This window comes from Tamandua tetradactyla, chromosome 1 (assembly GCF_023851605.1).
Source record: "Tamandua tetradactyla isolate mTamTet1 chromosome 1, mTamTet1.pri, whole genome shotgun sequence".
NCBI classification, from domain to species: domain Eukaryota; kingdom Metazoa; phylum Chordata; class Mammalia; order Pilosa; family Myrmecophagidae; genus Tamandua; species Tamandua tetradactyla.
This window is the reverse complement of record NC_135327.1, coordinates 161,278,219-161,302,264: the sequence shown is the minus strand read 5'-3', so window position 1 is coordinate 161,302,264 and position 24,046 is coordinate 161,278,219. Positions and strand designations below refer to the sequence as shown.

The 24,046-nt window shown below is 36.5% G+C and overlaps 1 protein-coding gene across 5 annotated transcripts in view; it reads left to right on the top strand.

The window, feature by feature from the left end:
• Nucleotides 1-24,046, top strand: part of TSPAN12 (tetraspanin 12) — a 70,458-nt gene that overhangs the window by 5,029 nt on the left and 41,383 nt on the right. For all 5 annotated transcript variants that reach the window (XM_077117450.1, XM_077117497.1, XM_077117481.1 and 2 more), the window contains 2 exons: nt 7,234-7,316; nt 8,452-8,587. In XM_077117450.1, coding sequence (XP_076973565.1) covers nt 7,234-7,316; nt 8,452-8,587 — 219 coding nt within the window. The remainder of the gene's footprint in view (nt 1-7,233; nt 7,317-8,451; nt 8,588-24,046) is intronic.

Here is a 24,046-nt window from a genome sequence, read left to right as displayed (position 1 = left end):
TGAATCCTACTTTCTAGATCAGACTTCGTATCCTTGATATAGAGAGGGAGACTCTTCTTCCCTCTGATTTTATAAGATTGTGAAACCTGCCCTCATTACCTCTGGGGTGAAAAACTGCAGCCTTTTTCTTGCCTCTTAGATATTTAATAGGCTTATTTCTATCTTGCTACTGTATTAATGCCCATTCTCATTTGTATTCTACAAAGATTTTAAGGAAAAAAAAACAATTCTTAATTGGAAAAGCCCTGAGATCCCATGGTTTTGAGGTTTTGCTGTTCTAGGACTTGAAAATAAAACCAAGTGATTTTCTTAAAATAAATAGTGCATCTTAAATATGTAATATTTTTTTGAGTGTGACGCATATTTGTGTCTAAGAGGAAACAATCCACAGCACAGTCAAGATCACAAGTACACCTTTTTCTCTTCATTCCTATGGATCAGGGCACCTGAATTTGTCATGCGTTGAGTGGCTCTTCCATGTTATGGGAAAGTGTGATGCCGGTCCATTTGCAGTGTGGTTGGCAGTCAGTTAGTGGACTTTCTGGCTTGTTATGAGGGGTGTGTGTTTGTAATGAGAGAGGGTCACAGGACGTGGGGCTCTTCCCCTAGAGCTCCTTTGAGACTGTGATGTGTCCTTGATGGAGTGACAAAATGAATTATCTTCTTCAAAACTCGCAAACTTTTACTACTTAAGTGATGCTTAGTTTCCTATGCTGATCAAAAAATACTGTTAAATGATTTGGCTTAAATAATGGGGATTTATTCGCTCATGTTTTTGAGGCTGAGAAAATGTCCAAATCAAGGCATCATCAAGGAGATGCTTTCTTCCTGAAGACTATGTAGCGTTCTTGAACTGGCTGCGGGTGAGCCTTGGTTCCTCTGTCACATTGCAAGGCACATGGTAGCATCTCCTGGTCTCTTCATTCTCTTCCAGTTTTCATTTCAGCTTATTGCTTCCTGTTGTGCTCTCTCTTGCTGTCTGAATTTCATCTATTAATAGGATTAGGACTCATCCTGATTGCGGTGGAGCACATCTTAACTGAAGTAGCCTTATCAATAGGTCCTATTTATACTGGGTTCACATCCATAGAGATAGATTACATTTACGAACATGTTTTCTGGGGTCCATACTGCTTCAAACTTCTGTGACTTTAATATATTAGTGTCCATTCTTAGCGGGCAACTTTCTGCCTTACAAATATGTTAACACTTAACAATCATCAAATACGTGTGTCTCTGTTGTTTTCTAAAAATATAATATACCATGTATAGTTTTTAACTCCCGTTTTTCAACATCAGATAATAACATTTTTTTTCCACTTACCATTATTGAAAATAATAGCAATAAGGAAGAACTACCCTGATTAACTATGAAAGAAATGTAGCCTGAAAAGTAGACAGGAAATCTAGTTCATATTTTCGGGGGATATGTGAAGCAGATGAGACAGCTGAGGTCTCAGTGTCCTGGTCACTTCTAATGAACTTCAGGTGTTCGAGTCCTGCAGACCCTTAAGAGCCAGATAACAGGATTCTTGGCAAGTGGAAGTGAGTGTTGCATGGCATTTATATAGACTTATAAAAGTACTACCTTTAAATTGACATCCTACAACTTTATATTATGAATTGTATACGGTTTTCTTTAACTATCCCAAAGAAATAGTGGAGAGCCCTCCGACAAATGTATGCACTCTTTAAAAATCACTATTCTAAGAAAAATTCTGGTGTCACCATTAAGACCTGATTTTTAAGCACAATAAATTCTTTTAGTCTCAGGAGCAGGGCTGATGTACTTTTTTATCAGCTGAGCAAAGACTTGAGCCACTACATGCTTCTTAAGAAATGTTTTTTGAGGAGATGTGCAAGGAGGAATCCTTGGAGCACATCCCACCTTTAGACCGGAACAGTAGGCCTCTCACTTATCCACTCCAAATCGGAGAATAAGCACAGGTTGGAGTGTTGGGGAAGTGAAAGTTATTGCAGTTGGCCTGCACAGAAACTGCAGTGTAGGATGTGACCTTTTACCGTTCTTTATCTGTGGGACCTGTAGGATGCTCATATACTTATGGAAACTAGGACAATGTTGCAAATGAAGTGAAAGGGATGTTTTCACTAATAATTACTCCAGGATGACTGAGGCTTAAAAAGTGAGACTGTCCTGGTTAGATCAAGATGTATGGCCATCCTATGTAAAGGGCAGCATGATTATCTATGCAAACTATTAGAACAACTAATGAGTTTAGTTCCAGGATGTTATTGATTTATCGACTCTAATTAATAGCTGCCCATGCTTAAATGACACCCAAGGTAATCTCCAGACCTCATTTCAGCCTTCCTTTTTATTGCCTGTTCTTTCACAGCATTAGCAAATAGTGGTGTTATCTGTTTGCCCTACTGTCTGCTGCTCATCACTTAGTGGAAGTGAAGCTAGTAAGGCATGAGGGACATGAAGCAGATGCATTAGTAGACAGAACTTACATTGGACTGCCAGCTTCCAATTCATCTTGCATTTACATTTCAATAGATAACAACTGAAATCTTGTTTTGTTGTTTTTAAAGAAGAAATGGGATTTTGAAAGCTCTTACTCCAGGTTCACCATTTGAAGATTTGGAAGTTTGAATTACTTGTCTTAAATCTTTTTGTGGAGATAGAACTGTGACTAAGATCCAGCTCTCTCATCTGCATTCTGCTTTTTGCTAACAGGTTTGACATAAAAATAAAAGTTCAGGTAAGTGTTTTTAGACATCTGTCATCCCTGAGCAGAAATTATTTATGATGATGTGACTTTATGTGAGAGTGTATATGATGTATGGTAGACATTTGAAGAATTTAAAAACCACTTTTTGACTGTGATTGTACCATTTTGTAGAAACTATAGGTATACATTTCATAGTAAATTCAGGGAATGTGCATACACATACAGTTCTGATTTAGGAGATACCTAGATTCAAGATTTGATTTTATATCATTAGACTCAAACCAGAATATGACCCCAATACAGCATTCTGTATTTCTAAATATTTATTGAAAAAAAACATTTTCTAAGTGTTTTGAAAGACAGAAATGAAGCAAATGTTCTGCTATGATGTATAGTAAATATGATAAATACGTTTCTGTGGAGTATTACTTTGTGTTATTTTTCTAAATAGTGCCTTGGACTTAATATTTTAATATTGGAATAAAAGTTAAGGAGCTGTGAGCCTAGTTTATGTATGATAACTACAATGTTCCTAATAATTTAGTCATCATGAGTCACAGTTGAAGAATTATTTTAGGAACTAATTTGGAAAATTAGCAGAAAGCACCATTATTTGTAAGGAGTCCTGAATTGCTTATGTAAGTTGTGCTTCTAGATTTGTTAACAGCAGGATTAGTTATTAAAGTGACTTAGTTTCATTTTAGTTTAGTTTTTGATATAGGCATTCACTATTTTTGTTGTTACTGCTATCCTTTTTTCAACCCCAGTGAATAAATTCCCTCTTTGAGAAAGAAACTGTTCTCAGATATTTAAAACTGCTGGAATTAATGCCATAAGATAAAGCAGTTTGTTTTCAGAGTTGCTTGTTTACTGTACGACACAGATTCATGTTGGTATTATTTATTTTGATTAATGCCCTCTGCCCACCTGTGATATTTGGGTATACCCCTGTGTGGAAACAAAAACAGCCCCCCCCCCAAAAAAAACCACAAACTCAGAAGAGTAGAGTCCCAAGTTTGTAGTGAAAGGACTTTGGAGAGATCTAAGCTAGTTTCTAACCCGATACATACATTTTTGATCTTATCGTTTAGCAAGCACCTCTCTACTGGAACACTTCCACTGATAAAAGCTAAATTCTTGTTAAAGCATCTCCTGATTTTGTTGAAGATCTCTAATAGTTTATCCAGTAAGTGGAAATCATTTTCCCTTAATTTAATTGTTCTTTCTTTCACTCATTTCATATGTATTAAGTCCCACTGCCAGGCCTGATACTGTCCTATGTAATGGGGATGTAAAAATGGTAAGCACTAGTCTGTGCCTTCTAGTGGAGGGAGACAGGTGGGAGAAATGAGGAACAACATGTTAACTATGGTATGAGGGCTGTACAAGGGGCATAGAGAGCGGAAAGCTGTGGATAAAGAAGGTGTGGGAGAATATCTTTACACTATTGCTGGTGTTTGAACTGGGTAAGTAGAGGTTGTTTGACAAGGGCAGGAAGGCTGGGGCAGGATGGCATCCCAGAGCAGAGAGAAGCACCTGAGTGAAGGCTCAGAGGCACTGGGAGATCTGCATGGTGCGTTCGGGAGAAATGCAAGTAGTTGGTTGTGGTCTGATTGCAGATTGGGTGTGCTAAAGAGTTAGCAGGGTACAGATTTGAAGAGATAGGTTAAGGGGTTCATGAAAGAGGCCTTGTGTGCTCTGCTAAGAATTTTAAACTTTATTCTCTAGGAAAGAGTTGGCGGCAGAGGGAGTGAGAATTGGGCAGGAGTGATAAGAAGCAGCTATCATAACTTAATAAGGAGAATCACTTGATTGTGTTTCATAAAGCTAACTGAAGGGTGAGTTCGAGGGGGAATCTGTGCAATGGTGAGTTCTATTATGAGGTGATTGTAATTGCCTGTCAAGAGAGGGTGAACTAGCTAGGAGTGGCAGGAACGCAGGAAGAATTCACCAGAGACACATTGCAGGAACAATTTTAGGCTTACAAATTACCTGTAGGGCTAAGAGGGAGAGGTTCTGCTGTCTGCCAGCTTGCAGGTCATGTGACTGATGGGTTGCTTATGCCATCTACTGGGATAGGGAAAACAGTGGGTGGGGGACACACAGGCCTTGAGGAAATGGAGATGAGCTCACATTTAGAGATGTTGGTATTAAGAATGAGAGTTGTGGTTCAGTAAGCAGTTGTATAATGGAGCGTGACCCCTTTTCCATTCGGTAGACCTTCAAATATCTAAAGATCCCATTTCTGGATTGATTTAGGAGTAGTGTGGTCTGTCAAGCTGAATGAGAACGTTTAGGGGAAAGCCCTTAGGTCAAATTGTGAACCCGATTGTAAACAATGGACTAAAGTTGATAATACAATTATAAAACATTCTTTCATGAATTGTAACAAATGTTACACTAATGCAAGGCGTCAATGATAGGGTGGTTTATATGGGAACCATGGATTTTATGCATGGTTTTTCTATAAACTTATAACTTTTCTAATAAAAAGTGAACTGCTACAATAAAAGTTAAGATGTATCATTGTTTTTTAATCATATAAATCCTCTATGAAATAGGAATTACTATTATAACATTATGTAGGTGAGGAAATCGAGGCTAGGAAAAATGAAACGGCATGCCCAAAGTCATATAGCCAAAAAAGAAGCAGACCTGGAATTCAAATCTGGGCTCACTTATCATTACGGTCAAGACCATACCCTTTAAGGTGGTCTCTCAGTCTCTGTGTGATCTGGGCCCTGCCTGCCTTTCCATTCTCATCACATGCCACTTTCCCTTCATTGAAGGTGTTGTGCCGCCTTCCACCTGTCCTGTCTGGCCAATGAAGATAGTTCAGACAGTCAGAGCAAGCCTGACCTCTACAGAGTTTTCTCAACACTGCCTTCTCCACTTTTTTTTGAACAGGAACACTGCATGCTGTGCAAATGTGCTGTGCAAATTAGTCTCTCCTGTGGATGTTCATTTGTAAACCTAATAGCCAGTTAGTAACTAATCCTGGACTCCAAAGCTCTACTGCCTTGATTTGAATCCTGGCTCTGCCACTTAGTGTCTGTGGGATCTTGAATGGTTTACTTCACTTTTCTGGGCTTTATGGTACTTTTTCAGTCTATAAATATCTTGTTTATATATTTATGGCGTGTTTCCTCCAATTGGCTCCACAAAGGCTGGGATCTTGTCTCTATTATTCATTGTTGAGTCTTTGAATCTAGCATATGGCAAAGCAAATAGCGGATGTTGACTAAATATTTGTAAATGTGTGATGGAGGAGTGAATTTACTAGTTGATTTTCCAAGCAGGTAACCATATGGATAGTTTGTCCATATTCTTGATTTTGCTGATTACGCCCCCATGTGTTTAACAAGTTTAAATCTATTCCCTATATTTCTTATAAACTGATAATTAGAACTGGAGGCTTGAGCAGATTCAGGTTTGACATTTTGACAAAACATGCTACATGGTTATTTCTGTGTACTTCCAATTGTATCATGTTGGTGAGGCATTATGACTGGTTGGCCTTTATTTGTGATGTTAAGATTGATCAGCTGGTTTCAGTATTGTCATGCTGATCTCTTATTCAGGTATGTCCCCTAATGCAGTGATTCTCATCCTTGAGTGCACATTAGAACATCTGTGGAGCCTTTACAAATTTCTGATGTCCAGGTTCCACCCCCAAGAAATGATCTATGGTGTACCTGGACTCAATATCTTTTTTTTAAAAAAGAGCACTAATGACTGTCAGGCACAGACAGGACTGAGAACCACTAACCTGATCATTTTGGCAGCCACTAGGGATCTTTGCCTAGAGATACATTATTGTAATAGAATGGTTAAATGATGATACTGTAGCATGCCTTCTGCATTAGTAGACATCCTTTTCTAAAAACTTTCATTGTCTTTAATTCATTCTTTAATACATTTGGAAAAATAAGGAAAACTACTGTAGTAGTTTTCTGAATAATATGTTGAGTATCCAACATCCTATAAAGGTAATGAATGAGCTTTTCTTAAGTATTAGTGTAAGTTCATGTCTAATATGCTTTAAACCATTGCAGTCATTATTATTATTATTATTGTTATTATTATTATTATTGTGCTTAATTGCCCAATCTTCACCCAATAGAAGACCTTTCAAGCTGGTTTCTATGTCTTTTTGGCAAAATTGGTAGAGTTTTCTTCCTTGCTTTCAAGTATAACAACATGTTCCAGTCTCACTTTATGGAGTTGATAATTCATTTTCTCTGTGGTTCCCTCATCCTGGGCATTTCTTGTCCTGAACCTGGAATCAGTCATTTAATAGTTCAGTTTTTCTGAATTCTATTTGATGGTAATCTATTTAGTGGCTATGGCAAGACTGCAAACTGGAATGGCAGATACTACTATTTAGAGTAGTAGTAAATTTCTAGAGGTGGTAAATAGTAGATAAGAAAAAACATAAAGATTATGTAATGAAATCATTACATTTTTAATCATTAATCCTGCAGCAAATGTTACACACATCCTTGGTAACCAGTTTATGTATATTTTTTCTCCACAGTTGATGTCCATCAGTGTGTTGGCAGTTTCTGCTTGGATGAGGGACTACTTGAATAATGTTCTGACTTTAACTGCAGAAACAAGGTGGGCTTTATAATTAATTATTAATTCCCTTCATCAAGTTTCCTCAGAGGCTCTTTTTTCAGTCACTTTGCCCTCAGCTGCTTGCATGGTAGTGCCAGTCCATGATCAGGTGGAAAGTTTTTCCTCCCCGTGGTAACTTTCTTGCATGAACTTGCATTTTCTAACATTCCTTTAAGTTGCGTCACTTGTCCTAGAAAGGATCACTGGAAGTATATTTATATGGTCATTGCTGATTGTTGGTAACTGTATTGGTTATAGTCAGTCACCGTATTTGTCTATAAAGGTCAACATGTTTCTGTTATTCTTCTCAAAGAAAATCACCACCAACTTCTTATCTTCATGCTCCTGAACTAATATTAGAAAGTCAAACCTCCAAAGTCATTTTCTTCTCAAATTTTAAGAGTTGATCCATTAGTATTACTAGTAACAAATTACTTAACTTTTCTGAGTACAAATTTCTTTATCCCTGACTGGGGATTGTTAATATATTCTGCTCTGAATTCTGATAAGGATTAAGTGAGATACATTTATGCGATATATATATAACACAATGGAGTTTAGTTAGCACGTAATACTAGTAAATTTCTTCCTATCATTATTTCTTCTACTTTTATGGTTCTTAATGAATTTTCCATTGTGTTCTAGCAGAAGTAATCTCTCTCTATTCCTCTTTCTTTTGATATAGACAGATATCCCTTTACATAGAAGACTTCCACATTTTTGGGGGAGAACAGGTTGTGCAAGTGAAGCAAAGTGCTGCATGTGGAGCCCCAGATCAGAGAAGAAGGATATTCCTTCCAGCTGGGAAACTGCAAAGGGTCACTTGTGGTTTACTCAGGCTAAGACTTTAGAGTTAATAATAGAAACACTTCTTATTTAGGACCCCTATCTTGTATTCTAAATGAGTTCAGATAGGAATGCCTATATGGAAAAAAAATTAAAACAGGGAAGCAAATTTTAAAAACTCAGTAACACAGTAATTTTGCAAATAGCAATACACTCAGTAGCTTTGATGTATGACAACTGTTTATTAATAAAAATCACTATTTCTTCTTGTACTATGTTTTGGACATATTTTGGTGATATTTTATTTAATGAGCTTTATGATTTTATTTATAACATTTTCTTGTTTCAGAGTAGAGGAAGCTGTCATCTTGACTTACTTTCCTGTGGTTCATCCGGTCATGATTGCTGTTTGCTGTTTCCTTATCATTGTGGGAATGTTGGGATATTGTGGCACCGTGAAAAGAAATCTGTTGCTTCTTGCATGGGTATGGTGTTTATATCTTCCCTTTATTATAGTTTAAAAAACCAACCAACAATGCATTATTTTTTTAATCCACCCACAAGATTACATGTGTGGGGATCTGTGATAGCACTCTAATCTGTGGGCATTGTTCAGCATCCTGTGAGAAGGGAAGCATTCTTTCCAGGAGAGATGATTTCAATACAAATATTTACTGTACTCAAACTATGCTATGGAAATGTGGGAATTATTTAATTATTTCTAGCTGTGTGTTAAAAGTTCCATTTGTGAGTATGAGCTCTTTCATGGCTCCTGGACTTTAAGACCACTCTAATTCCTGAGGACTAGAATTGAGACATCACAATGGAAATCTGTTTCTTTCTTTTTTTAAAAAACCTTCTATACAAGCATATGGAAACTCAGGTGGTGAGGTAGTAAACATAGATTATAATCCTGGTACTGCCTTTCCATAGTTTAATGGACATAAGTGGCTCTGAATTTCTATAATTTTACTTTGTATTTTTTAGAATTCTGAAATAGTTGGACTAGCTTACTTCTTAAATTCCCTTCAGAATTCAAGTTCTGATTCTACAATCTATGATTAGGCTTTTAATTAAAATACTAACAAATTATTCAATATTAAAATTTTGAGTTAAATGAAAATAGTGCTTTTATGTAGAGATTTTTAGAAGTGCATTGATTGCATAAACTATTGTGTGCTAATGGTAGCACACAGTGAGGCTGCTAACATGCAGACATGAAAAACCACTGAGAAATGAATCCACTAAATCCATTCCTTTCTTTGAAGTAGTTCTCCTCTATGTATTAATTTTACATAGGGAACTTAAAAGAATTTAGTGGCGTGCTGGTAAACTGGATCTCTGGGGAGGAAAAAGCCTGGATTTGTAGCATTTGAGGATTTCCGATGTGATGTCACTGATTGCGAATGGGAAGAGGTGAGCACAAATCTGCTCTCAGGAGCCAGATACCACATACCAGTGCTCTCTGGCTCCTACTGCAAGCCAATTAAAACAGACTCTTAGTATGAGGCTGAATTAAACTTTTGGATTTAACAGGAATAGCCTTGTATTGATGTATTGCTTGGCTTCTTGGAGGATAACTTTTCAGGTCGGTGCCTGGAAGGCAGAAAATGCTGTAGAAAATAAATCTGTGTGCACTTATTGTCTTCACAAAGATGAACAGTGTAAAGGAGAATGGTGGAAGGGTTTGGAATCTTGTTTAATCAATTTAAGACATATGGGAAATAATTGAAATATATAGTTGTACTCTGTATGAAGTTTCTATAATTTGAGAGAAGGATAATGTATTTAAAATATTTAAAAAATCTCAGATGCCTTTTATAAATTACAACTTTTTGTTGTCCCCCTTACACCATCAATTTATGTGTGACTGCTATTTTTCTGCCTTCTCCCATCTTGTATCAATCTGAATGGACCTTGGGCTCCCTGGGGGTTGGCAAGTCAGAATGACTATTTCATGGAACCCTGAAGGCTTTTAGGAATATATATCCATTTTGAAAACCATCTATGTATTCTATTAGACTATTTAAATACTAAGTTGACAAAGCAATTTGATCTGCTACTTGAGGCAGGATGAATCATAGAAACTTGTGAATGAGAGTTTAGTTTGTGGTGCTGGAAAGAATCCTGTGATATAAAAACGATATGGAGGGCTGCAGTTTTAAAGGTCATTAACTTGTTCATTCATTTATTCTTCGAACAATTAGTGAGCACATATGCACTGCACTGCCAGGTTTTTTTTTTTTTTTTTTTTTACTTCAGACTATTGTGTATGGCAGGCAGACAATTTTACTATTTTCTAAAACCTATAATTTGGGTTTATATGGAATGCTATGAGGCCAAAGAGGAGGTGCTCCAAGCTCAGCCCCCAAGGTTCAGCACCTACTTCTGGGAGGATGCTGAGCATGGATTAATAGTGCCTTGTCTGATCTCTCTCTCTTTAATTATTCCATCTACTCGTTTTCACAAAATAGCTGTTTATGCAATATTGTTCTGTGGGTCCATGTCTTCCATCTACATCTGGATTGCTCCTTCTTATAGATCACCTGTGGTGGGGCATTTCCCATTCCAACTTGCCTGCCTCTCTTCTCATGGCAAGTTTGCAGAACTGACTAAGTCCAGATCCAGCCCAGCTTCTCTATTGCTGCAGAATGATCTGTGGTCTCAACTCCCAATTATCTATCACAACCAATGTATATCTGGTCTGCTTCTCAGGCTATTTCTTCTCTGGCTCCCTCTCCATAGCTCCCACCTCTAAAAGAGTTGCCATGTCCTGTAGGTTCTGGTTCTACAATCTTGGGAACCTGTGGCCCTTTTGGCTATTCTTGTCTGTAATGCCCAAGTTTAGGTTCTATTGATGTCTTGCTCAAGCAGGTGTAGAGTCCCCTGACTAATCTTCCTGCCTCCGTTATCTCCCTCTGTTCCACCCAAAACCTATGCTGCTAGGTTCATCTAATGCAAATATGATCACATTACTCCTCTGTTCTAAAACCTTAGAAGATTCCTGATTGGGAAATAAAGTATTTATGGGCAACTCAACTTTGTATCAAGCCCTTCTATGATAAATCCTGGCTCTGTTTTTTTTTTCTTTCTTTATTTTGTTGACCAGAGAATAAACTTTTCTTGCCCCTTTCTTCCCTGCTTTTATTCTTGTTAACCCTCAGCTGGAAATTTCTCCTTAATTCTTTTATTGTAATACTACTAGCCCATCAAAAATTGTCTGAAGGGCTACCTCCTGAAATAATGATGATGATGATAAAAATGGTTAATATTTCTCAGGTGTTTACTATTCTAGAGCTTTACTTTCATTAGCCAGTTTTGTCCTCTCCACAATCCTGATGGAGAAAGTTTTTTTTTTTTTTTTTTTTTTTTATTAATCCCATAATGCAGATGAGAAAATGAGGCAGGGAGAGCTTAGGCACTTACCTGAGTTTGCAAGGCTAGTAAACCAAGGGTCTGGAATCCAGACCATAATAGACCAGTTCCAGACAACATATTTTTAACAACTTCACTGTTTTACCTCTGTAATTGCTAAGTCCCTATAAATGTGTTTTGCATTGTACATATGATCTTTTATTTTAAATCTGACAGCAGTCCTCTGAGATGGATAATTCATGAGTGAGGCTCTGAGAGGTTCAGTAATTTGTTCATGATCACTCAGCAATAAGTGGTGGAGCTTATGGCTGAGATTTTGGATGCAAACCTCAGTGCTTCTGCTAAGCGTGTGCTCCTTGGGCCTTTACCAATGTCTCTGACAAACTCTTCTCAATCTTTGAAACCCACTGTGCTGCCCTTATTATAAATTTTCTTCTTTTATAATCAGCCAAAGCTACCAGACTGTAAACAATTTGATAATATGAATCATTTACCTTGCCCATTGCTTTAATACATGTTTATTTAATTGAATGAAAGACGAGAAATTAGAGCTTTTATAAGAGGGCTGACCTGCACATCTAGCTGAGGATGGTTCTTGGAAGGCATTAAAGAGAGTCAGTCTGGCTATTAGACAGAGTTAGACTAAGAAGGGAATGACATGTTTAAAGGAGGAAAACTAATGCAAAAGGTGACATGCTGTAAGGTCTTCAGCAGATATTTGCAAGGCAACTTGTATGGCTTTTTTCCTATATGCATTTTATCCTGATTTTTTTTTTATTAGGAAGTTCCTTACTTTTGTTTGTTTTGGATGTAAATATTTAAACAAGAATGCATTCAAACCAACTTCTTCAATTCCCTGTACTAAAATCTTGTTTCACTTTCAAAATCTGTAAACCAGATTAAAGTGAGGAAGCCATATATATATGTATCTTTATATATATATATAAAGACAATCATATCTCTAAGAGCCCCCATATCTCTTGACCGAATACCAAAGAAGAGCTTGCAGCTGTCCAGGCAAAAGTCAGAATGCCAGTATTCACCATACAGGTCAAGAAAACGTAAGAGAATCTGAAAACACCCCATTTCCACCCCTCAAAAATTTGCAAGCTGAGAGGCTACCTGTGGGAAAATATTTCCAGTGAAACATGGTCATGAATTAGACCCTTCTGTTATCTGATAGGTGGAAGTCTTTAAAACCTCCTAATTTAGGATTCCCAAATGAAATACAAGATGTTCAATTACATTCAAATTTTGGATAAATAATGCATCATGTTTTATATAAGTATGTTCCATGCAACATTTAGAACATACTTATACCAAAACATTATTTGTTGTTTATCTGAAATTCAAATATAATTGGGCATCCAGTACTTTTTATTTGCTAAATCTGGCAACCCCACTCCAACTGTATGGGCTCATAGTAAATGTGAAACTGTCATAGGCAAGAAACTTTAATGTAACCATTATGAGGAGATTACAAAGAATTTAATTTTGATTATATTGAGAAACAAGCTAAAAATGTCTAGGAAATAAAACTTGAAATTGCCATGACTTTCAAAGTAATTTCAGTAGCAGAAATTTCTTCTCTCTTTAAAAGAGAAATTGAAACTAAATGAAAAAAAAATTTTAAACCTTAGATGGGTATTTCCAAAGGCTTTTAGCTGTAGACTAAATGAAATTCTTTTGTTATTGCAATTCTACCTTGCTCTTAAGACCGGCATTAGGGAAACAGTGCCAGCTCGGGGGGAATGTAAACAGATTGAACAGACATGTTTACACAGTGGGCAACAGCTGAATGTCACCGTCAGGAGATCATCATTTGTCAGACTGTGATGCCGATATATACACAACTGCCTGCAAACCACAAGTAGTCAAGTGCTGGTTAGAAATTAAGTTGGAAGCACCTGTCCGTGTTTAAGGCTAGGCCATTGGTTTTAAAGGGAAATTTTTTTTTTCAATTTTATTATTTCAGAAAATTTGCCTATGGCTATTGATTGTGTGCAAGCATTTTTAAAGCTTTCTTGAAATAGTAAACAATTGGACCAGATTTAAAAAAAATCATTCTTTTAATGAAAATCTGGTAAATGTTTAATGGCCATGGAGAAATTTCCCCCTCTTAGTGTTTTGCTGTTTAAAATTGTAATGCAAAGCCAGAATGTATTTAAATAGTAATTAACTTTTTACAGACTTTCTGTCTGCTCTTATGTACTTATAAATATTTAAACTTTATAGCTAGTCATAAGTCATTAAGTTAAAATTCAGCTACGTTTAATATCTTTGCTACTTTCTGTTTATTTTTTTAGTTGATAGTCTAGCAACAGTTTCTAAATCAAGATCCATCGTATCCTTTGCTACGAGTTCTCATCTCTCCAGTGTTTTACCATTGTATCCTCAGAAAATAATTTTAGTAACTGTATGTAGGTAAGCTTATTTTACTGATGAGAAAAAGTAATATACCCAAAGCCCAAAAGTAATATACCCAAAGTAATATACCCTGATAATATCTTTATTAGGGTTCAGATGCCGTCCATGCTTAAAATTCATGCATATTTCACTGCACACTACTATTATAATACCTTTGATTAATTCTTGGTATTATTTCCATAAGACTCAAATATATTTATTTATTACTCTGAAGCATTCAGCAGTCAACCTTTAAAAGTATAATCTTTTAGTATCCTTGTTTTAAAAGAACCTTAAACATTTCTACCATATTTGACATTCTCTCCTAAAAATTGTATTGGGCATTATATTGTCAAAGAATCAAGCAGTTTTTCCTTCCTTCCTTTCTCCCTTCATGCCTTTCTGTTCTCCTTTTCCACCTTACACATTTATCAAGTGCCCTTTCAGTGACAGACACTTGACATGCAAAGAAGAAAGGGGAGAATCGAAAGAAAATTACAAAGCAAAATAGAGTAGTTAAGTTGTAAATAAATTACTGTGGAAACATAGATAAGAAATGATTGGAGACTCCCACCATGTTTCAAAGGAGAATATGCATTTGAACTGGATGTTGAAAATGTGTACGAGTTTTCTCTAGTGGAGAAAGGAAGGGAAGGGTGTTTATAGTAGCATGGAGAGTGTATGCAGAGACACAGAGATGTGAGGGACATGGCAGGTTTAGGCAAAACTTAGAAGTTCAGTGTGGTTGTAGTGTCGGGGGCCCATTGAGAAGAGGATGAAGTGGAACCAATTGGGAAGTTCCTCTTGTGTGAGTCTGATGATATCCCCTAGGCTTCAGAGAGGCAAAGAATATTTCAAATAGGGGATGAAGTGATAATTAACTTTTAGGGCTGGAAGCCCTGGAAGTTCAATCCGTAATTACATTATAATGTTCAGAAACCCATGATGTAGTCTGAATTAAGACTTTGGGGGCCAGAGCAAAGGAGCAGAGTCCAGTGGCCCTGGTTGAAATAGAATTATGTATAAATATTCATACATGATGGTAACGTTTCTGTGACTTGGCATCAGGGAGTGAGGTACTATCCCACATGCATTTGCACATTTTTCATGTGATAGAATATTCCTTCAATAGATACATTTTATTTTGATCTGTAACATTTAAAAGCTATAGTTTTAAACTTAGTTACTAAATTCATTGAACCTCAAACAGAGAAGGCTAAGCTTGACTGGCATTTCTTGATTCAGAGACTCTGTTTGCACATCTAGTTTTGGTATGTGCTAGAATTCATAACAGAATCCAGTGAGCACTCCTGTTTCTTAGTGATGTTGGTTGGACTGCACGTAAGCATTTACTAAAGATGTCTTTAAGATTAAATGCTGTGTCAGAGCTTGTGGTCCCGAACAATTGCGTGATATTCACAGCCTTAATGTTGAGTCTTTGTGACAGTTATTTGAGTGCTCACTGAATATTTTTGCTTACTTCAGGATTTGAGTATGAATAGTTCAAGGTTTTGCATTTCTTATCTTTTTGTAACTTGTTAGGTATACTCTGCCATAGTAAGCATTTAAGCTTTGTTACACATTGTTTCTCAATATGTACATTTGAGATGACTTTGGTTAAATATAAGCCACCCAAATCGATCCGTTGACTTGGTAGGTGTCCTTAGTTTGTTCAGAGTTCAAAGCCAGATGTTCCTCTGGCAGCACGTGCTGTTGCAACGCCTGCTTCGGCTGTGGATACTGCCCAGCAGTTTGGCAAATGCTACCTTGAGGTGAATTCAGCAGTTGTGTAGTGTTTTCCCTCTTTCATCTGTTTCCATGTTGTTTGTCTACTTCCTTTGACCAACACAAAAACAGAGACGTTCATTTAAAATCACATTACTGTCTAGATGACTCAGGAAGCACCCTCTAGTTGTATTGAGAGTTAAAGCAAGAAAAAGACAAATAATGCACCTAGAAGTCGAGAGAATTAAGTTCTTTATGATGATGAGAAAATCTGCTTTCAGATAAACACTTTAGAAAAATGGTGTTTAATGTTTACTGTATGTGAGGTATCTAATGAAACTGATAACTAAATGGCAGATTATGAATTAGTAAAGTAACCTTTTTTTTCATGAAATTTCATAAATTCAGAAAACTGCTTTTTCAGAATTGTGATCCACACGTGTTTCTCTTATTTCAGATAAGGATGATAAGTTCCTGCTCATGTTAAGATAGGTCTTCTCAGCTCAGGTGACAGAAACAACAATATGTATTTTATTTGAAATGTATAAATACTGTAGATATATCATTAGTATTTCTATTAAGTAGTAAATCTGAGTTATTTTAAAATAACTGTTTCTCCCTGAATTTTCTTTAGATTCCCATCACTTTAGTTTTAAAACTTTTAAATTTGGAAACTATACATATCCGCAAAATGATTATAATATAAAGACAATTTAGAAACATTGTCTTTCAGATTATGTGAATTTTGGTAAGTGATTAAGTTGTTAATTGTTTCAGTATCTGTCCTATGCAACAAGTATCTGAAATATTTTAAAATTTCAAGTTCTGTTCAGGGTTTGCATGACTAAGTTAAAGACAAGGATCTAATGAGACATTGTTAACAAGACAATTAGAGGTTTATGTTTTATAATTAAAACATTTTAATTCTAAAATTTCTCATGTTGTGTTATTAAAGGTTTGTAAAAGACCTCTCAGGAAAAATAGCCTTATTCTATTGAAAATATTTAATAAAGGAACATTAGGAAATGTTTGAGCTGAGTTTTAATGGGGGAAGGCAAAGGGCAGGTGGGGGGTGGATGGGCCAGGGATAAAGCAATGGCAGATGGAAAAGCACTTGCTGGGGAAGCAAGGCATTTTTTTTTTTTTTTTTTGCCTAAACAATGGGAATTTACTGGCTTGTGGTTGTGAGGCTAGGAGAAGTCCAAAATTGATGTATCAACAAGGCGATGCTTTCTCCCTGAAGATTGTGACAATTTGGGTTGGGGCTGGCTGCAGTAAGTTTGGTTCTTGGCTTTTCTGTTGCATGAAAATGCACATTGCAGCATCTTCTTTCTCTTCTGGATTCCACTGATGTCCAGTTTTCTGTTTCTCCCGTGGCTTCCTTTCCATGTTTAAATTCCTTTATTTTTAAGGACTTTAGCCGTATTGAATTAAGGACCACCTTCATTTGGTTTGGGCACACCTTAACAACATCTTCAAAAGGCCTGTTTACAAATGGGCTCACACCCGCAGGACCAAAAGTTGGGACCTGAACATGTCTTTTATAGGACACATGATTCATTCCCCAACATGGAGGGAGAGCGAATAGTTGTTCATTTGGCTAAAAGATTCTTAACTTTACTATTTTGCTCAGAAGCTTTCCATGACTATTTGCATACTACCCTTAACTCTCTATTAAGACCACCAAGAGAATTTCTGATTGATTGGCTATTACATGGAGAAATGGTGATTTCTTTGTTGGAGGACATGCTTCTTGGGGCTGCAGCCATGCATTTTTTTAAAGAAATATTTTTATTGAGATATCTTCATGTACATATAGTCCATCCAGTGTATACAGTCAGTGGCTCACAATATCATCACATACTTGTATGTTTATCACCATGATCATTTTTAGACCATTTGTGTCATTCCATAGAAAGAAATAAGGAGAAAACCAATGTATACAATCAGTGGCTCACAATATCATCACATACTTGTATACTTAGCACAATGATCATTTTTAGACCATTTGTATCACTGCATAGAAAAAAATAAGGAGAAAAAAGGAAAAAAAAGCATACATCCCATTCCCCTTATCCCTCCCTTTTATTGACAGCTAGTAATGAAATCTACCCAATTTTTTTTCCAGACCCCCCATTTTTTGTTTATTTTTTTGGTCCTTATTTTTTGTGAATCTTTCCATTCCCTGGATACAGGGCACATCAGCCACAAGGTTTTCACAATCACACAGTTACATTATAAAATCTATATAGTTATGCAGTCATCTTCAGGAACCAAGGCTACTAGAATACAGTTCAACAGTTTCAGGTACTTCCCTCTAGCCATTCCAATATACCATAAACTAAAAAGGGATATCTATATAATACATAAGAATAACCTCCAGGATAACATCTTGACTCTGTTTGAAATCTTTCAGCTACAGAAACTTTATTTTGTCACGTTTTTCTCTTCCCCTTTTTGGTTGAGAAGCCTTTCTCAATCCCATGGTGCTGGGTCCTGGCTCATCCTGGGAGTTCTGTCCCACATTGCCAGGGAGATTTACACCCCTGGGAGTCATATCCCACATGGGGTGGGGGTGGGAGGGCAGTGAGTTCACCTGCCGAGTTGGCTTAGAGAAAGAGAGGCCACATCTGAGCAATAAAAGAGGTTCTCTGGGGGTGACTCAGCCATAATTAAAAGTAGGCATAGCCTCTCTTTTGCAGAAATATGTTTCACAGAGGTGAGCCCCAAGATCAATAGCTCAGCCTATTAAATTGTTTATCTCCAATGCTTGTGAGAATATCGGATCTTTCCCAGGTAGGGAAGTTTGATATTTCCTTTTTCCTTCCCAGTCCCTCCAGAGGGCTTTGCAAATACTTTTTTATTCTCTGCCTAAATTACTCTAGGATGTATCAGGGCATCACACTGCCTTGTACAAACCAACAAGATCTCACTCCCTATTCAAGATCCCATGTAATTATGGTGTTCAAATAAACTGACCATACAAGATAAATTAGATATTGTGATACCCAAAATATAAATTTTGCACAAACAAACAACTCTTCCTTTTGTCTCACACAGAAGTTGAAGTCTTAAAATATAGACCATATCCTTTACTCTGTATTCTGGTGTGCCTTAGTCCTATCCTGATCAGCTTCATTCATATCTCTAGTTGAATTCCGATCACTTTTTCAACTTTTTAAACAGTTGCTGGATGGGATAGCGCTGACTTTCATAACTTCAAGGCTCTAACACTGAGTCTCAGGTTTCACACTAATAACCCGAAGTCCCAGGGAATGACCAAGTTATACACAAATAATTCAGCATCTAAAAATTTAGAAATAATAGTTACAACTCCAGGATAGATGTGACTGCTATAAGAGCTTACAACCTAGGAAACTTTACAATAAGGGTTCCCCTCATAGCCTATGCTCTCAATTTCAATTCTCCAAGTTTATATATTATAGTTAGTCCATTTGAGTGAAGCATGATAATATTTGTCTTTTGTTTCTGACATTTCATTCAACATGCTGTCCTCAAGGTTCATTTATCCAGTTGCCTGCCTCACAACTTTATTCCTTCTTGCAGCTGCTCAGTAGTCCATTGTCTGTAAACATGGTTGCGCCTTCCATTCCTCAGTTAATGCATCCTTAGTCCACCTCCATACATTGCAAATCACGAACAGTGTTGCCGTATATACTAGTGTGCAAATGTCCATTCATGTCTCCACTCTCAGTTCCTCCCGGTATACACCTGGCAAAGTGTTTGAGATATCATATGGCAAGCCCACCCCTAGCCTCCTGTGGAGTCATCACACTGCCCTCCAGAGGGGCTGCACCTCTCTGCTTCCCTACCAACAGTGAATAGGTAATCTCTCTCTCCACATTTTCTCCAGCACTTGTAAGCAAGGTACTTTTGAAGAACTGAAAGGCTAGTAGAGGGAGTGGTTCAGCTAAGACTGGGAAGCTTAGGGTGTGTTTGGAGAAGGGCATGCAGATGTCATAGGGTGGATATGTGCCGGAAATGGCAGGGCCAAGAGTTGTTTGTGTGAGCTGGGGCCGGGTGATGGGGTCTCGAATGTCATGCTTTGCAGTTTGAAGTTTTCTGAGCTAAAGTATGACATGATTTGAGCTATCTTTTGCTACATAGTCCTGGTGACAGTGTCTGTTCTTGATGGCTTCTGGGTCTTCTGCTTATTTGCCTGGGAGAAAATAGCTACCGGTTCTTGCCACTCCTGACTAAGGGGGCGCCACTTTTACAGAACGTTTTTAATGAAACAGAAGAGAGAATGCCTTTTATACTGGCCATGTGCCTTTACTGATGAAAAAATAAAGGTAGGAAAGATCAATTATTGTTTTAGATTTTCTTTCAGAGATAAATTATTGATAAAATTCTGTTTAGATGCCTTAAGTTCAGATTTGATAGCAAAACTTCAGTCAGCACATTTACTAGGCATGAGGAATCTTGTAGCAAGCTAAGGTGTCACTAGGAAGACAAATCAGTTACAAGGACCCTTGTTAAAGGGTTAAAACAGTAGTTCTTTGAAATACTGCAGCAATTTTCCGGCCTCAGGAAAAGAAAAGTTCCATAAATAAATGACTTGTATCAGAAGATTGTGGTAGAATTGCTTTACTTGTGTGAGAACAGTTTTTCAAGCATGTTAGAAGCAAAATATAACCTATAGGTAATGGATATATTCCTTCCAAATCATTAGGATATGTTTATAAAAGCCAGTCTTCAAGGGTCTCTAATTTTTAATATTATTATAGTTCAAATATTTGCTATAACAAAAGTGCATTTTGTTAAAATTGTTCTTTAATACGTGCTATTTATTTCAAACTGGTCATTCTATATATCAGACTGAATTGCTGACACTTTAGTAACTTTGCTGAAAATTTAATGATTTTAACATTTTTCACACTTTTTTTTTCATTGAACAGTGAGCATGCTTGTGAATCCGATAGTAACATTTCAAAAAGAGTAGTGTCCTTATGCTTTCCTTTTTTAAGGAAAGAAATATAATTTTGGTTTTGGAAGAAAAGGTATTTTTGTTTGAATAGATTTACTGAACACTTTCATACACCCACATCTTTACTTGTAATGAATATTTCTATGTGTGGATTTGTAAAATTTAAAGGAAACATTTTTTCCTTTAGTATTCTTTTTAAGACAAAAGGGTCTGTGGTTATTCTGAGAAGATACAAAAAATAAGTTAAAGTATGTATCTAGACCCTGAAAATAAAGGCAAAACAATTGAAAGAATGTGATTTCAAAGAAAGGACTTTTACAGATATCAGAGTTATAGATAGATTCAAAGCTACTGACAGATACTTAAGTATGAGATGCTTGACCAAATACCGTTTTTTAAAATTTCCGGTGGCCCAAGGTGTTACCTTATCAAAGTGGTTCCTGTGATAATGAGCTCATCTTGTATTTGGGAGGGAAGTGGCCACGTTTGATTGGGCCTGTGTGGGAGGCATGAGCTGCATCAGAATTGAGTCTGATAATATTTTGGCAGCATTTTCAGGATATCCAAAGGCTCCTTCCTAACGAAACGTTCATATCTGGGTTTGGATGATGAAGCCCCGGTCTCACTTGTGAGGAATGGCCCGGTAATGGGCAGAGACAGCCTCTTCGGAGACCAGTAACACCCTCTAAATCTTTTGAGATAGGGCGAGACACGCAGGCTTGAGCTGACCCAGCTTACAAAACAACAGGAGCCGTGTCCACGCTGACCTCTCCAGCCTGTCTGGCTATTTTATTGCCTTGGCCTTAATGCTTTACTTCTCACGATGTAGATCATTTACACTGGGAACACGTAGCCCTCAGCTAGTCCCTAGGATCCTGGCGTAACACATTTTTCTGTCAAGTAGTTTAAATAGCACATAAAGTAAAAACCTACTAAGGTGAACTTCCCTAACATCTCTGATGAAAAAATGACTTAAGCAATCACCAGGGTAAATTAAATTGGAAAAGGAAGCTTTTAAGATAATGTATTCTTTAAACTATTAGAAATATTTATGTATAACCATGAACAAAGGATCACAGTTTACCATCATTTCCTTACATTAGTTTGAATTTCTGCATGTCCTCGTGAGTTACATTTCTTCAGAAAAACCAGTCTGTATTTCTTGCATTTTCCTAAATTTCATTCCAATTATGAAATTTAAAAGAAAGCATATTTAATATTGCTTTTTCTTTGATAGATTTGTTGAGATGTTGATCGTGGTAAATGATTGTCCCTTAAGATGTACCAAACCTGAGTCTGTTATTACATCTTTTTGAGAATAAAGTAAAACAGAAGCTGGGTGTGTGTGCGTGTGTGTGTGTTTTAAGCAGCAGGTACTCTTGTACTGTTAGTATTTTAGTCCTAGTGGAGTCTTAACAGAATTTTGGCCATTCCATTATCTTGTACAAATATTTGGCACTGGAATTCCCTTATTTACTAACTGTAAGTAATATAATATTTTTAAACTTCCAATCACTGGGAAAGGAAAAATAAACAGCTGACATGGAGATACTTAGCAATGAAAGCTTGCAGAGTTTAGTATTTGACAGGATAGAGACTGGAGTTTATCATTTATCATTTAGTGAACACAAGCCTTTAATCAAACCTTTTGTTTATTAAAAGTGTTGTTTATGTAGCATGTAGATAGAAGAAGTCCAACAGTACCCTGTTTTTAAAATAATAAAATGTCCAGGAAAATATATTATATTTTGAAATAATCTTTATTTGGGGGGAGGTGAATCTCAGGTTGTATTAATTTTCCAAGATGAACAAATCTGACTTTTCTGTTTTCAAACCATGTTGAATGTTGCTTGTGGGAAACAAAACAAAACAAAACCATGAGTTTTCAGGTATATGTTAAGAGAGAAGCAGGTTAAAATAAATTTTATGTTGTTTGTAATTTTTAGTTTTCCCTCAGTGAAATAAATTCTTACTGAAGGTTTTCTGAGATACTTGATTGCTTGCCTGTACAAAAAAAAACTTAAGTAAAAGTGTTAAGGAAAGCATGAAAATTTCATTTCTTTAGAAAATTATTTTCCAACTGGCATTTGTATAGCAAAGAAGCTTGGGGAACAAGTGGCCTGTCCATTAGTCTTTATGCTGAGTTGCACATAGGTTTTTTCATTTCCTTTAGATAGTGTATGTTTTAGAATCTTCTCTCCACAAAGCTGGATAGAATGACATTGTTGCTTTACACTTGTAGAATATATTTTCTCTAAAAACGTTCTTAGTAATTGGAAGTATTTTTCCCTCACATTTCAAAAATGCATACTAAGTTAAATGCTCTCCAAAAAGTATATCCTTAATGAATTGATTGACTTTCTTTAGGACAGACTTCTGTTCTTATCTATTATATTGATAAAAGTTAGAAATGGAAACTTAGAAACAAATCTCTTTTCCCGAGAGAAACATTAAAAATCATTTTATATGTTTTACACAAATGCAAATATTACATTGTTAGAAATTTTTTTAATATCAATTATTAACAGTAAAGAAGTGAAGATATAAAAAGAAAGAAAGAATTTTCATTTTTTAGTGCTTTAATAAAAGTTCAATTTAATGAACCTTTAGGCACTCACTGGCTGACGTAGCACCATACTTCATTATAAAAATTGTAAAATGTGAATAAGGACAAAAAATTAATTTTACTCTTGGAAAAAAGATGATCTGTTTGAGGCAACTTAAAAACCAGAAAAGAGAAGATGGAATTCTTGTCTGTTATAATTGACTGGATTTTATATATGTTTCTTTTTTTTTTTTTCCTTTTTGCATGGGCAGGCACTGGGAATTGAACCCGGGTCTCTGGCATGGCAGGTGAGAACTCTGCCTGCTGAGCCACCGTGGCCCACCCTAATTTGACTGGATTTTGACATATCAGTTAAGATGGCACTTGTACCTTAACAAGTAGATGGAATGTAAAAAAGAATTTTTTTGTTGAAATTTTGACACTCTGGTGGTCTTTTTTTCTCAACTGGAATTATAATCAATGTAGCAAATGTAGGGCTTTAGGGCCTTTCTCCCTAGTTCGGAGACAAGAATGATTTTGTACATGCATTTGTGCATGTGTGTGCTGTGTCCAGAAGATGGTGTCTGTAGATGATGTATCTTGAGGTATTCCTAACAAGAAAAACAAAATCAATAGTACCAGTATTATAATACAACTCATGCCACGTGCCAGGCACTATTTTACGCGCTTTATATGTAGTAACATATTAAATCCTCCCAACCATACTCTGAGGTAGACACTGTTGTTATCCTCTTTATGGATGAGAACACAGGCACCAAGAAGTTAAAGGATCTGCGCAGCTATTAAACGGTAGAGTCAGAATGTGAGTTCAGGAAGCCTGGTTCTTGTGTTCTGAAAGCTTAGTATTCTGTCACCTCTCAATCACTGACAAAGAGAGCCTTGCTCTAATTAAAAATAGAGATACTGATATTGCTTTGTAATATT